This window comes from Chenopodium album, chromosome 11 (genome assembly GCF_948465745.1).
Source record: "Chenopodium album chromosome 11, dcCheAlbu1.1, whole genome shotgun sequence".
Taxonomy (NCBI): Eukaryota; Viridiplantae; Streptophyta; class Magnoliopsida; order Caryophyllales; family Amaranthaceae; genus Chenopodium; species Chenopodium album.
The window spans coordinates 55685401-55701126 of NC_137844.1; the positions used below are offsets into that span (position 1 = coordinate 55685401).

Here is a 15726-nt window from a genome sequence, read left to right on the forward strand (position 1 = left end):
GATAAAAACCTCTATAAATCATATTTTATAGGGTAATAGACAAGTATTTTTAAAGTACAATTAAATATTCATGATATTATACCATCGTTCAGAAAAAAAAATGATAAAAATAAAAAAAAAAATTCTAGAAGGAATGAAGGATGATACTCTCTGTGTAAAAGGTTAAACAAAAAGTCAATCCAAGGTCAAGATGCATTGTCTCAAATTAGTCAAATACAGTAGCAAGATTAGCCAATCACGTATTCTCTTAAATAAGAGAGGATTGTAAAAGAGGAGGAAGTAGAAATAGAGGAATCTTATGTAATCCGTATTTTTTGGTACATAATATGACAATTCGTAATTTTTCAAAAATTAACATTAGTACCAATGAAATGTGAAATGTATCATTATTGTTACTATAGTAGTGTAAGTAGTTAAAATTACACTAAATATTGTTACAATGGTATATTTTTGAAGCTAATATATGTACTATTAGGTTGTGAAATTATTCTATTGGAGCGTAATGGTGTAATAGTAGTTGTAATGATATTAAAATGAATATAGTGGTACAATTAAAACCTGAAAATTATAGCGATAATATGGGGTCCCATCATTTTTTTGTTGTATTAAGTTACCATTATATTCCTGTTATATATCAATAGGTACATAATAACTTTCCTCCCTTTAAAATACCTCGTAAAACAGCGACCAAATGTTGTAGATCAGCCAATCACATATTCTCTTGAATAAGAGAGGATTGTAAAAGAGCCGACCAAATGTCGTGGGATAAACTGACGTAAACTACAGTCTGTAAGTGAACAAGTTATGGGTTGTTTTCAAGTTTGCAAAATGTCCCTCCTGGACGATATTTATGAAACAACTTTTTGTCATGGTTAACTTTTTCATACACAAGCTAGAATTTTAGATAATAAGTGATTACCTAAAAGATTTTGGTTTTACAACTTGAAGGTCATGAAATTAAATTTAGTAGAGATTTTTTATTTCTTTAAAAGTGTAAAAATCAAAGTGTTGCAATTATTATAAAACGGAGGTAATTACCTCTATATCTACACCCTTTTATAGTATATATAAAAATCTCACGCCCAATTTCACCACCATCATTTTCATTGCTGCCGCCCCCCACCACCACCAACATTATCATTATATTGCCTTAGCATCTCTAGGGACATGCCTCTTTCCTAGTTCAGCCCATCACCATGCTTTCTATATCGTGTATGCCATAATTTAACTTGCTGTGGTTCTTCAGTGCCAACAAAATTGGCAAGTTCTTAGGGGGAAGCTCCTACCTTTGCATATATACTAGAGATATTATTCAACCTTAGCTTAAACAACTATATTATATCTGACTATCTGTATAAAGATTAATTGATGGTTAGCTATGATTTTCAATATTCATTTTATAATTCAACATTCCTGCAAACAATTGTATCAAAATAAAGTTGAAGTTCATTACCATATAATTTGCGTTTGGCATTTGGGCAAAGGATCCTTCAATTTCATACCCTCTACTCTTGCACTTAACTCGTTGCTACCTCAATATCCTCCTGAGCTCCACACTATCTTCAATACGGCTCATATGATTTAGGCAATCGCAGTTGCATCAATTGAATCGATGAATACACCTTTTTTAGGTGTAGTATTCAAAGATGGTCTCTTCAAATGCAAGAAAAAGGAATATCATGCTTTGTAAAACAAAGTGATCAAGCAATTATATGAACAAACTATTGCAACAAATTATTGACACAAGTACATTACCTATATGATATAATTATCTTCCATACGCAAATGATGAACACATACATACAAGTTCGGTAATGCTCGTTGAGCTCCGTCCTATATGGTTCAAATTGGTGCCCGTAGCATAATGCAGTACACATAATTGTACAGTATTTCTTATAGATTTTTGTGTGAATATTGTTCTCCTGTGTTTCAAGTCACAACCATTTAATTTCTATACAAGAATCAACTAAAAAAAGTCGTGAAAATACCATGAAAGTTGTCCAGACAGGAAGATAAATTCCTTTTATTATCACATAATAATAGTCCAAAACTCAAAATACTGTCAAACATTATGCATATAACAACTTTCTCCAAATATGATAAACCAAATAACAACCAACGCAAATAAAGAAAACAACTGAAAAACCCAACCATAAAGCATATCCATCACAGCATGATCACTTACATTGAATCTAGGGTTTAACATATCCATCGAGAACAACATAGGGTGTCTTTAATTCAGCTTGTGTCTTCCTCATTCGTTCCACGGCCGCATCAAAAGAACTCCCTTGCTTAACCCTCAATTTGTCTTGGTACAACTTTATCATCTTTTCCTGTTTTTTCCTACGAGGCTGTTTTCCATGGAATCTATAACACAGCTCACGAAAGGCTTGTTTCGGAGTTAAATCTCTTCCATATTTGTCCTTCCTCTCAATACATATCTCCTTCGCTCCTCCTCCATCAACAATTTTCTTGTCCATGTTTCGTCCACTCATGATCATCGGTTCAACAGTTTGGTTCAAATCGCCTCGCTCCCTGAGCCAGTTCAGCGCACCATACGATCCTTTCCCAACAGGAGGTTCACGAAGTACCGATTTCTTCGTAACGTCGTCTTCTTTATTATGATTTGATTCTTGATTAGGAAAAGCAGCCGCTTTCTCCATACGAATTCTTTTAGTAGCCTCATCTAATTTATCAAAGGCAATTTGGTTGTCTATCTTTCGCTTCATAAAGATATCAGTAAATTCTGCTACCTTTTTCGCCACCGGTCCTTTGCCATTGCTGCGTGAAACAAGATCTGAACTACCCACATCAGCGGACATGAGATTACCCTGATCGTCAAAAGTCCTGTTATTTTTCTGCATTATAATGTGATCGATCTATGAGTTTGAGAGAAGAAATACAGATTGTGGCAAAATAAAAGAGAAATACAAGTAGATTTTTCAGGAAACTGATTGCCGATATTTGTTATTTATAGGCGGTGGTTTTCTAAAACGGATAGCGGCGTGGAAAGAGGTAACCTACAAAGATGGGATGAGAATAAATTACTTGATGCACAAGTAACCTTGGATAACCTTGATCCGCACGTTGAGGACTAACAAATAATAGACCGACTATTAGTATGTATTAATTTTTGTTTATTATTTACTAATTACTAGCTCCGTTCAATTATAGTTGGTACGATTAAATATATGATCATTGTAAATGCAACATCGGAGCTCAGGTTGGAAGAAACTGGTGACAAAATCAAAAGTTTGAATTTGGGAATTATTTATGGCTAAGGTTTATGGGGAAAGTTCCACTGCATGCACTTCTCTTTTGGGTTCTTGATAGGTTCTTAAAATGACTGTGGTAGGTGTTTGGTGTAGTATTTGCAAAATTTGTGATCGGAACATCATATGGTTGTTTGTTTAATTATGATGAAGAAGTAAAGGTGTGATTCAATTTTAAACATCAATTTATCCGAATTTATGCTTTGATTGTTTACTTAAGGAATTATTTTCATGGTTGTTGACCATGCAACCCTCGACAATGGAAGAAAAGTAATGAACAGGGGAGGAAAAAGAGCAAGTGTCGGCTATTATTAATTAATGTTGATTTCATGATCAACATGTAAACTATACTTAGGGTTGTAAGGCTTGGTTAAATGATAGGCGGAGATCGTATACCTAATAAAAACAGTAGAAACCTAACTAATCCTCCTAATATGTAGTAGGGTAAGTTAGAGTCGATCCCACATAGAGAAGGTTGTTATAGAATAATAGATTAAATAACTACGATTACTCAAATTTCAAAAACGAATCAAATAATAATAAAAACATCTAGAATTAAGTATCACCACTAGCATAATCAATGCAAGACAAATTCTTGCCCCAATCAATCAATGTATAGTCATTCTACCCCTAACATATAATACAATCGACAAGAGGAAAAGTAATCCCTATAAAATACCAAAGGTCTCTCTCGAGTTATCAATGGCGTTCCTGATCACAATCAAGCCTACTCTCGTGGAATCATGCAAATTAGAGACATTAAGCACATTACTCTAACTTCTTAATCATTCATTCAACTATTCTCATGATGAACTTCAAACCGTTAATTGATCCATTCAAATCCGTTAATTTAAAAACACAACTCTCGTTGTGATCAAAACAAAGGAATGATAACAATACCAATTATCTCTAATCTGGTATCGGTATAAGCACAATCAATTAAGCATGAACAATATAAACAACTAATTGAGAATTTAAAAGAACAAATCAAGTATCAATCATGGCTAAGGTTCAACCTAACCCTAGAATAATAATCTACTCTAACATAATAAAAGAAATAAAATAAAAGAAGAAATTATAATACTTGAATTAATAAAATAAAACTAGAGAGAAAACTAGGGTTCTAAACTAATGGGGAATGGGGTTATGACATAATAAAGCCAAGGAGTATTTATAATAAAGCTAGGAATTAGGATAGAATTAGGAAAATAATCCGCTAATAAGATGATTTATTCGTCCAGGCACGGACGTGCTAGCATGAGGCACGCCTGTGCCTCGCTGCTGCACGCATAACTCGTCTTAAAACGGTCATAACTTGAGCTCTAGATCTTTTTTTGAGGCGTGTAATATATCTTTGGAAAGCTCTTGAAGTCTACTTTCCAATGCAATTTGAATCACTCCAATATCATTTGTACATCGAAAGTTTTGATCAAAATAGTAGACATGACTCATATTGTCAAGTCTTTCTTCAACGCCTTTACTTCTTTCTATCCTTATTTCCTCTCGAAAACATGATTTGAGATCATTGAGCGACGTAGCTTCATAATCCATAATTATTATACCCAAGATTAGCCAACCATAATCCATTTGCATCTAAATCACCTGAAAATCATAAAACACACAAACGGAGAGTAGTAGAGCATAACCTAAGCAAATAATGTAAAAATACATCCTAGACCTCTAAATCTATAAGCAATTGAGTGTAGATAAGCACCTAAAATGTGTAAAATTAGGACCTATCATTAAATTTGGTCAGAAAAGTACGGTGAGATCCTTATAGGTGAAAAAAAAATTGTGATAGATCCTTAAAGGTGAAGAACATGAAATGTTAAGTAGATCCTTAAAGGTGAAGAACATGAAATGTTAAGTCCTTGTCTTATACTTAACCCTTCATTTGAAGAAATCAACTTTTTACTTTTCCATATGCAATTTATAAAGAGAGAATAAAGAAAAACGAAACTCCATCCATCTCACATGTCTTAAGTTTCAAACATGTGTTTGATGATGTTGTGATCTTGGAGAAGCTAATATGAGGCGGCATTGGTGTATGCAAACAAGTTGCAAACCTAGCATTGGAGGAGAGAGAAAAATCAAATATATTTATATATTGGTCACTGATAAGTGGCATGATATGGGCGGTGCTTGAGCGACGGCAATTTATAATAGTTAGTGTGAAGGGGTGGATGGCATTGGGTCCAAACGAGGAGGGGAGAGAATAGAGCAAAGGGAAAGGGAATAAGGGCATAGGAAGAGCCAATTTCAATAAGAAACAAGAAAATTATGGTTGTTTTATGAAGACCTGTTAAAGTTAGGGAAGAAGCACGAATGTGCCTTGCATAGCACGCTCGTGCCTAGTCGAGTGAAGGCATTTTGCTTCCTAATTTTGAGTACGCTTATGACAGCTACTAATGCTATTCCTTGGGGGATAATTTAAGGTTTCTTTAGGGATTCCTTATGTTTTACGGAGTATAAGAAACCGTTTGGTAGGGCTGGCCATTTCGGATTAATTCTTCTGTTGTTAATTTTATAATTACTTGCTTCCGTTTATTTTAGTTTTTTACATGCTAATTTTCGAGTGTTATTACTAATTTCTGATGTTAAATGTTGTTGATTATGTTATTATACGGTTGTTTTTGCTAATTTTTGATTGTTAATGCTAATTTTTATTGTTAAATGTTGTCTATGTCATGGTGATTCTTGCTAATATTTGTTGTTTACTTTTGTTTTTCATGAGCATGCATGTTTTAATTTAGATCTTACTAGTTAGATCTAGATAATATAGTCTGATTTAGAATTGCATGTTTTAATTATGTTAGTGTTGTTTTTCTTTACAGGTTTGGCAGCAAGAAGTAGCCCACCCATGTTCAATTGGAAATGTTGTGGGATCAATTTTGAAGCTTGAGGTGGTGAACAAGGATGACAGCCATGACAAATTGACAGTCCCAACATCGCCCGATCTTAATCCAAATGAAACTCTTATTGCATCTTCTATTATTTTTTGAGAACTGTAATTTGTGTTATTAAAACTTTATCTTTGGTTTGTAATTAGTGAATTACAATTTTTATTGGTTTATTATCGTTAAGTAGAATTGTTACTTTGTTAGACTAAGCTATTTAATTTTGGTTTGAATTAAAATGCTTAACCTCTGAACAACTTGTATTTGAAATGAAAAAAAAGTTATTCAGGTCAATTTTGGGTTAACCCGAACCTGAATATATCAGGTTTGGTTCGGGTTAATTTCAGGTCAAAGAAACCTGATTTTAACCCAAATAAAAATCAGGTCAAATAAGGTCAATTTCGGGTTGACCCGAACCTGAAAATATCAGGTTCAGGTTGGGGTTTTCAACCCGAAAAGTTAAATGGATCAGGTTCGGGTTGGGGGGTAGCTGACCCGAAATTAGGTGACCCGAACACGAACCCGACCCGACCTGATCCATTTGCCAGCCCTAGTTTCGGTAAGAGTGAAAAAGGTTAGAGGTCGGAGTTGAGATTCACGGGTGAAGGTTGCTTCATGGGTATTGTGGGTAGACTACCTGGTACAGTGTATTTGCTGCACAAGTGAATATTTTTAGTGGGCTTTTAGGGTTGTTTTAGTTTTTGTGTTTCATGGTCCAACAAAATCAGGAAGACCTTCCGTATTTTTTTGAAAAAAATTCTAAAATCGGATCGGATTGGATATCCGAAAATTTCAAATTCATGATCCGAATCCGATTCGAAAATTTTCGGATATCCGATCCGAAATATCCTAAATTAAAAAAACCGGATCGAATATCCAATTTTCCGGATCGGATCAATCGGATCGGATTTTTTGCCCACCCCTACCGTTTGGTGGACAACTATTAGTGCTCATATTGATTAGCATAACCAATTCAACTTGATATGTAACTCCGCTTGAGATATCTTATGAGATTGAGAGTGTTGTATCTCTTTTGATATATTTCTGGTTTATCCTCCATGAAAGCCAGTAAGAAAATATTATCCCTTTCTTTGTTGACGTAGGTCATGTGACCGAACTACGTAAATCTATATGTTCATTTCATCTATTTTCTACATTATTCCTCAAATTTGCATTTTTTTAATATTGTTTTCTATGTTACGCGCATATCAAACACATTACCCAAATAAATCAGTCCTTGTTAATTTCTTAACAAATATGATGGAGTTTGATTTTGGTATGGTGGTGACGGGTGAGTGGTGGTGGGCTAGATGTGGGATGATAGTTAACATGATAGTTGGGGAGGTGATAGAGAGATAAAAACGAGGCAACATGCTCTGCATACGAGGGTCAACACCAAATAAATCAAGTGAAAACTTGAATTCATCTGGTCCCTTTTCACGAAAATAAATTCATGTAATTAAGGTTTCAATTTGTCAACTTTTTAAATAAAATAACCCTTCTCACATAAAAAGTCTACTTAAAAAGGATCCTGTTGACAAATTTTCCTTTCTGCTTCGCATTTATAGTTATCCAAACTAGTAGAGTAACAAGTTAGTTAATCTTTAATTTTAAAGAACAACTTAGTTAATCTTGTTGCTTGGTTAAGATTTAAGTACATAGAATCATCAAATAGATCGCTCTTATTTCCTAAAATGGACCAAGGCAATAGGCCCAAGTCTATATTTATTTGCCAATGAATTTGGATTTTCAATGAAAAGGCTCTCTCTAAACGAAGGCCCAAGTCGGCATACTATGGTAAGGTAACAACTAACAAGCAAGTACTCAACTACACTCTTCCTGTTAATCGGTTATTTCGTATTATGAGGTGGAAGAACACACTTCCCGTATTATGAGGTGGAAGAACACTCTTCCCGGAAGCTTCGACTTTTTGGAATAAAAGTAGTGAACCTTGACAAAACTCACCAGTCAACTCATATTCACATAACCTATAAAATCTACCCCCAAAAAAAAAAGCGTCATAAAACCAACATCAACAATCTCCCACTCTTTTCCTACAGCAACCCTTTCAGTCTAAGATGGAGCAAATAAGTGCTCAAAACCGGCCAAATTTCCAGCAGATAGTAATTTGCAACTTCCACATGACTCCCAACAACGTCCATAGAGGGCATCAACAAACACCATTTATTGAGCCAAAATCGTTCAATCCAAAGGCCTTAAACACCATCTTTATCTTCATATCCACATTCTTTCTTAGCTTGCTTCAGTTGAAAAGTCAAGGAGATCATGCAATTTCCCCCTTTTCCACTAATCCTTACACTATTCTAGTCTCTATTGTTTGGCTTTTGCTATATTGTTGGGCCTATGCTGTTTGCTTAAAACCATCACCACCATTGACAACCTCTGTGTCATCCTCTCCCCCACCAACATCACCTTCATCATCGCAACCACCACTATCATTGATGTCTACGCCATCGCCATCTCTGCCCCCAACAATACCCTTACCATCATCACCACCAACTACTAAGCCTTACCAAGAGATTTATCAAGAAATGATGATTATATTTGGGGCACTGACATTGACATCTCTAGGGTCCCTCCTCTTCCCTAGCTCAGCCCAACACCACACTCTCTATACCATGTATGCCATAATAGGACTAGGACTGATTTTTCATTGGGCAAGGTTATGCCAGAAAATTTCTCAAGCACCTAGGGTGAACCTCCTTCCTTTGCATACCAGAGAGATAGCCCAACCTTAAACAAAAACTGCAGCGAATATTAGAAAAGGTCATAACACTGCAGATAGAGCAGCGTATGTATGTTTAGCTGTTATTTGAGCAACAAATTTCTTTGTAAATCCTATATTCTCCAATCAGACCAAAATGGATCCAAGGCAAAATAATCAGAGGATTAAGATGTGATGTAGTATTGTAGTGCACTTATACATCCTTTCATCATTTGTATTAGACAAAACGAATATTTGAAGGGTTAAGGAGCTATGCCTATAATCAAACCTAGTGTAAACATAAAATGTAAATAGAATTTTGCCCTTTGTTCTATCATAGTGCTTCTGCATCAAAATTGTCTTCAGATGCAAAACTACAAATCTATGATTTCGTCTCAACAAAATCTAATCAGTTTCTTCTCCATATAAATGTATTAGGAGTAAATATATCATCCAAAGGCTTGTAATAGAGAACTAAAAAGATTTGTAATAGAGAACTAAATCACATCAAGAAAAAAAATTATGCACAAAAACACATACAGCCTGGCTATTCTTTTTTGTATTATACATGATACTGTGTTAATTTTTACAAATCAAAACATTATTTTCACAGCCAAAACCAAATTACCATTCTAACAAAGCACAAGGAGCTTTTATAGAAAAAATAAATAAAAAATTATAAGTACTTGTGCATAGATACATATGTGAAGGTAAATGTACACATGAAACAAACCAAAGCCCCTCTTCATGGTTCCAGATGAACCTAAAATCGATTGTCGTCACTCATCCTTGTGGCTCTCTAAACACCCAAAAAAAAAAAAAAAAAAAAGCCCCTAGTGATTACAGATTACATATTAGTGATGAATCATCATTGCATCAACCATTCTTTTTGTAGACATCTATGAAGAGGTAATTTATAATCTTCGAGAGGCATTATTATGGATTCCTAGGTGACTAGTTGGCTACAATTTCTCAGTCATACTATGCTCTCTGCGCACTTTATACAACAAATGAAGTGGGCTTTGTGCTTCATTACCAATGGTTTTACTAGACTTTAAATCAATGGTGATCCTACTGATCAAACAGGAGTTTGATTAACTGTGCATTACCCTAGATCAAGCAGTCCACTGGTACCCTTCAAACAATCAGATCAAGCAAAGTAAAGATTCAACCCAAGCCAAGCTGAGTCAAAAATTTCTTGACTCATACAAATCAAATCAACTTGAGAATTTAATAGCTCATCAATAAAATTTACGTCCACAATATTTCATTTAGCCCCCGTTTGGTTTGATGTAAAATATCTTAAATGAAAAATTAGTTTTCATGGAAAACATTTTCAAGGAAAACCAAAATTGCAAATTAGTTTCCTTTGTTTGGTACCCTTAAGAAAAGTTATAGAGAAATAAAAAAAAAAAAATATAGGTTTGGAAATGTAAGGATGGAAGAGAGGAAAGTAAAAAGGAGGTAAGGAAAAGGGGAGGCAAAGTTGGCTTCTCTTGTTTTGTAAAGGAAAATGCTTTCCACCATTAAAGATGCAATCTTCCACCATTGGGAAAATTGTTTTCCGCCTCTTCACAAACCAAATAAAGGAAAATGGAAAAATCATTTTCTATGAAAATATTTTGCATCTAACCAAATAAGGCCTTATTCTAATACTCCGTATAATGTATTTATGCAAATTAGGTTAAGGCTACCAGTGGAAATCCATTGAGGCTGTTTCCCACAAATGACCCTAATCCTTCCATATGTTACCAGTACATGGCTACTATTGATACTTTCCCTAACTATTTAAACCAAATGCTTGTTATCATTATGGACATATGGTAACATTCACTAATTTTTCTTAAACTAATAAGGCATTTTGAAAATTTTCACAAATGCATCACAAAGTCTCAAAAATGCTATAAAATGACAGAAGGCAAGCATATATAAGATTTAAGCCAATAATTAAGCACAGCATATATTATCACCCCGTTGAAAAAGAACAGATTTCTACACAGAAGACCCAAGAAACCAGTGATCATAATCATTCGTTGAAATTCCAGAATATATGTTTGCCTCTACAGACTATACAATTACATAAACGTTGTTCTGAATTTGACAACAGACCTGTGGAGGCCAAGAGCTCTGAAAATACACAACAATAGCTAGTTACCCACTTAACCTTCCACTTCGGAACTGTGCAGTTGCAAACGATTTGATCCAAGCATTATCTGAGCGTCCGAACCAGTCTTACAAATACAGTTATAACTCAACGGAGCGGATAGGCCAGCTCTTCCGAGCAGTTTTCAACAGTGTTACACATCCCGTTTTCGCCTAAGGCCACAGAACACTTGAAAAATCAGAAATCATATCCATATCAACGATAGCACTATGTAGCAAATTAGCAATACAATCATAAATACAAGGTATAATATGGAAATTGGGAAAATGCCTCAAAGGCCATACTCTTAATATATACTCTATAATCAAATAAAAAACACAACACCTACAATTTGAAGTCAAGCATCAAATACCTACAAAGTTGCACACTATGCAATGCCAAATGATTTCAAGCAGCCAAACAGGGCAATTTTGATTTACAAATGATTATTAATTCCTAAATTGATTGATAATTTTATTTTTATTTTCTAATAAAAGAGGAATTAATAGAATTCGAGCACCCAATTCCCAGAAGCCCAGAAAGATGAACATCAAGTCAATTTGAAAAATTAGTAAACAGTATGGGTTGATGCCCAATTACACAATTTATTAACAAAAATAAATAAAAACTGCAAATAAAGATTGAAATCCACCAAATTAAGGACGAAAACCAAAAAGGGAATCACAATAGACTTCAACTTACAGAACTTTATTCTCCGAGAAGAATAATCTGGAGCAATGAGGAAGTATCTGTCTTAGGGTTTTGGAGATTGTAATTTTGATTTTGCTATATTATCGCAACTGCCCATTTTCAACGGAGGAGGATTAAGGGAAGGAAAGACTCGAATCACTTTACTCAGCAGTCGCTAGTCGCTACTAGACTACGTTTTTTTTTTTTTTTTTTTTTTCTTCTTCTTCTTCTTCCTCGGTGTGTTGTAGACACAGTCAGTCGGGCAAATGTTGTAAACAAAATTTAATCACCGGTCATAAGTACTTACCCGTCAAAATTTTAACTAATCTAGTTAGGTTTTTTTTTTTTTTTTGAGGGAAACTAATCTAGTTAGTTGATCATTCATTAGTGCTTGCATGTGTATTGGCTATTAGGTAGTTGAATCTCAAAGGTTCCAAAATTTATTGATCCGTCTCTACTTCTCTACCTTTAGATAGGGGTGTACATAAACAGGACCAAACCTGAAAATTGATCGAAATCGGATCTGTTGGGATCGAACCTGACCCGGACCTGTAGATTCAGGTCTAGTCCCGGTCCTTAAAATTCAAGGATTCAGATTTTGGTCCGGATCAGGTCTAAAACCGGGGTTTTCAGGTCCGGACCTGAAACCGGTAAAATTGTTTTTTTTTTTTTCAAAAATCAAAACAAGAAATCAATTTTAATTTGGGTTAAGTATTTTTGGTGTTTGAGAATTGGGACTTTATAAACTTTATGTAACTTTTGTGATTGATGATTTGAGATTTTATGTAATTATAAAATCATGCAACTGGTCTAAAATCATCATAACAGGTCCATATGCAGGTCCAATAGGTTATTTATTTAAAAACAAAAAAAATCACAAAATCGATCTGTTTAGGTCCAAACCCAAACCGGACCTGTTGCATCAGGTCTGACCCGAAACCGGACTTGTTATATCAGGTCCAGTCTCCAGTCCTCAAAATTCTTTGATTCAGGAGTCGATCCCAACAGGTCCGGTCCGATTTTGGACCGATGTACAACCCTACCTCTAGATGTTTTTCATTTTATTCTAATTCAATTTAGTTTCGTAAATTTAGTTGTTAATTAAAAGAATAACAAAATTTAGTTTAACACCCTTTGACAAGACTCATTTGTTGACCCTGATTTTGGAAAATGATATAGGGCGCGGCTGTGTATAATACACTATACACTTTCTAAAATTGTACAAATTTAGAAATTAATGACAAAAACACACTTAAATCAATGTAATTAATGTGTTTTTTTTTCTAAAAATGTGTATAAATCTATGAATTAATGCTAAAAAATGTAAAGATTTTTTTTAAAAAAAAAAAAAAAAAATACATTAGGGGCAGAGATGCATATAACAGTACCCTTTATTTGTAGGGAAATTTGTCTAAAAGGGACATATATGTTCACTTATGTGTCTAGAAGGACCTTATATATTTAAAGTGGTTTAAAATGACCTTATAAGTTTGTTTTGTTGTTTGGAGGGACCTTAACGCCTGAATCCAACCAATGACTTTTTTCTTCGGAGTTGAACTCGCACGTGACTAAAAAATATGACACTTCTCTTTTTTTTTTTTTTCAAGTTTCCCTTCAATTTCTCCTTCTCTCTCCTCTAATTCCCAATTTCAAACTCTCTCCTCTGAGGCAGATATCCTGATTAGTGGAACTACCCGTTTTCCTAACAAGATTTAAAGAGGATAATAGAATGTTCTTCGTTTCGTTCTGTGGAATATATTGAGATTCTTCTTAGCGTTTTTTGTAAGGGTTTAATTTTGAGAATTTCTTTGTTCTTTCGTTACCTCAACAAATTTGTGCTCTTTAGTCTTTACTTTACCATCAAGGCGGAAAGCATATTCCCTCATATTCCCGCGCATTTTACTTATCTTCTATTCCCACTTAATTAATCTACCTAATTAATTCCTTCCTTAATTAAACCGTCTATTTAAACCCTTGGATTCGATTGTCACACCTCATCCAACGATTCAGAATAACCCTCAGAATATCGAAATATTCTACAGTACATTCCTTAGGGAAAGTTTTCAAAGTATAAATACTTGGGACCTTTAGATTTATTACCCACAAACAAAATTTAGAAGAAACAAAAAATATCTATCAATTCTTCAAAGTTTCTGAGTTTGTTCTTGGTAATTTTTTTTAGCAATGGAGGGATTAATGGTGGTTTTCGATTTTGATAAAACGATTATCGATTGTGATAGTGATAATTGGGTTGTTGATGAATTGGGTTATACACAACTCTTCGATCAACTCGTAAAAATCATGCCTTGGAACACTATGATGGTTAGTATTTTGTTCGATTGAATTAAATTTGTGTTTTTCCTCTGTTTTTATTCTTTAGTTCAAGCGAATTGATATATTGTATGTTTTTGTTGATCATATAACAGGATACATTGATGAAAGAAATGCATACACAAGGCGTAACAATCGATGATATTGCACGAGTCTTGAAAAGAGTTCCGATTCATCCTCGTGTTGTTCCCGCGATCAAAGCCGCCCATGCTGCAGGGTAATTTTAAATTCTTTTGTTTATGTTTTCTTGGTATGGAATTTATAGTCACGTTGATAATATTTGATAATTGATTAGCTTTTAGAATTATTGATGTTATGAGTCTTATGACTAAATTTTAAATGTTTATTTACGTGTAGGTGTAATTTAAGAATTGTAAGTGACGCAAATATGTTCTTCATCGAGACAATACTAGATCATCTTGGGTTGAAGGATTATTTTTCGGAGATTAACACGAATCCGGGTTATGTTGACGGAGAAGGAAGATTAAGGATTTTGCCGATACATGATTTTACTAAATCTCCTCATGGATGCAGTAACCCCTGCCCTCCAAACATGTGCAAGGTAAATATATTTTGTAACGATTATTGATCAAACCTAAACATATAAGATTATATTTAAGTTATATGTTGATGTCTAATTATTTGTTATAAATTAATTGCAGGGTTTAGTGATCAAAAGGCTATTATGTGAACACGGAAACAAGAAGTTCATCTATTTTGGAGATGGAATTGGAGATTATTGTCCTTCCTTAAGGCTAAGAGAAGAAGACCATGTTATGCCAAGGTTGAACTTTCCAGCATATGATATGATCTCAAGTAATCCAATGCTTATCAAAGCCAAGATCCATGGATGGGCCGACGGCGGCGATCTCGAGCGGGTTCTATTGGCTCTCATCCAAGATAATATCACTTGTGGAGATGATTATAATGTTGATCAATTAATCAACCTTGATTGCAAGCTTGAGATTTTGCCTGTTACTTCTGATATAGAGTTGCAATCTAAGGTTTTATGTGTTCCTTTTTAAAAAGTGGCCAAGTTCTGTAACACTTTAAAGAAAGGGTGAAAGAAAGTTCAATGTAATTTTTGTTTGATACGGAGTAGAATCAAAGATTCAAAACTATAGAGGAATTGCTTAAGGTTTTGATATGAGGATTATGTAATTAACCTTTGTTGCCCAATTGAGCAACTTATTCAATGAGTGAAATTGTACTTTTAGTGACATTTATTGCCATCTCTATATCCTCTACTAATAGTAACGAAGAAAAGTTGAAAAACTTGTTTCTCTAATTATTTAATTAAAGATATTTTGCTTGTCAATCTAATTTAGGTCAATCAAATTAACATTTAAATTTCTATTTATCAATGGGATTAATCTCTATCTCCGCAATGTCCAAAAATTCCTAAACCATCAACAACAATGATTATATGTTCATGGGATCCAATTACATCTTTCAATCACAATTAGCTGATAAGCTCCTTGTAATTTTGGTTTTGCTGTATTATCGCAATTGTGCATTTTCTACATAAGAGGATTCAGCGAAAGGAAGAGACACGAGTCACTCTACTCGGCAATTGCTACTACGCTACGGAGAGAGTGTGCAAATATTATATTGTACCGCTATACGGGTTTGATCACTGGTCTTGACTGCTCACCCGTTAAAACTTTA

General features: G+C 34.3%; 1 protein-coding gene and 1 long non-coding RNA gene across 2 annotated transcripts; one reads left to right on the top strand and one right to left on the bottom strand.

Moving 5' to 3' along the window:
* Positions 1 to 10825: 10825 nt before the first annotated feature.
* LOC145569309 (uncharacterized) lies at positions 10826 to 12002 on the bottom strand. The gene is made up of 2 exons (XR_014096090.1): positions 11740 to 12002; positions 10826 to 11210 (listed from the first exon to the last, which is right to left on the bottom strand). It is a non-coding gene; the product is annotated as an uncharacterized LOC145569309 (long non-coding RNA).
* A 1847-nt stretch (positions 12003 to 13849) lies between these two features.
* Positions 13850 to 15139, top strand: LOC145569310 (inorganic pyrophosphatase 2-like). The gene is made up of 4 exons (XM_081628664.1): positions 13850 to 14049; positions 14154 to 14275; positions 14416 to 14620; positions 14721 to 15139. The coding sequence occupies exons 1-4, from the start codon at positions 13912 to 13914 to the stop codon at positions 15081 to 15083; spliced, it is 828 nt and encodes a 275-aa protein (XP_081484790.1). The 5' UTR covers positions 13850 to 13911; the 3' UTR covers positions 15084 to 15139.
* The last annotated feature ends 587 nt before the right edge of the window (positions 15140 to 15726 follow it).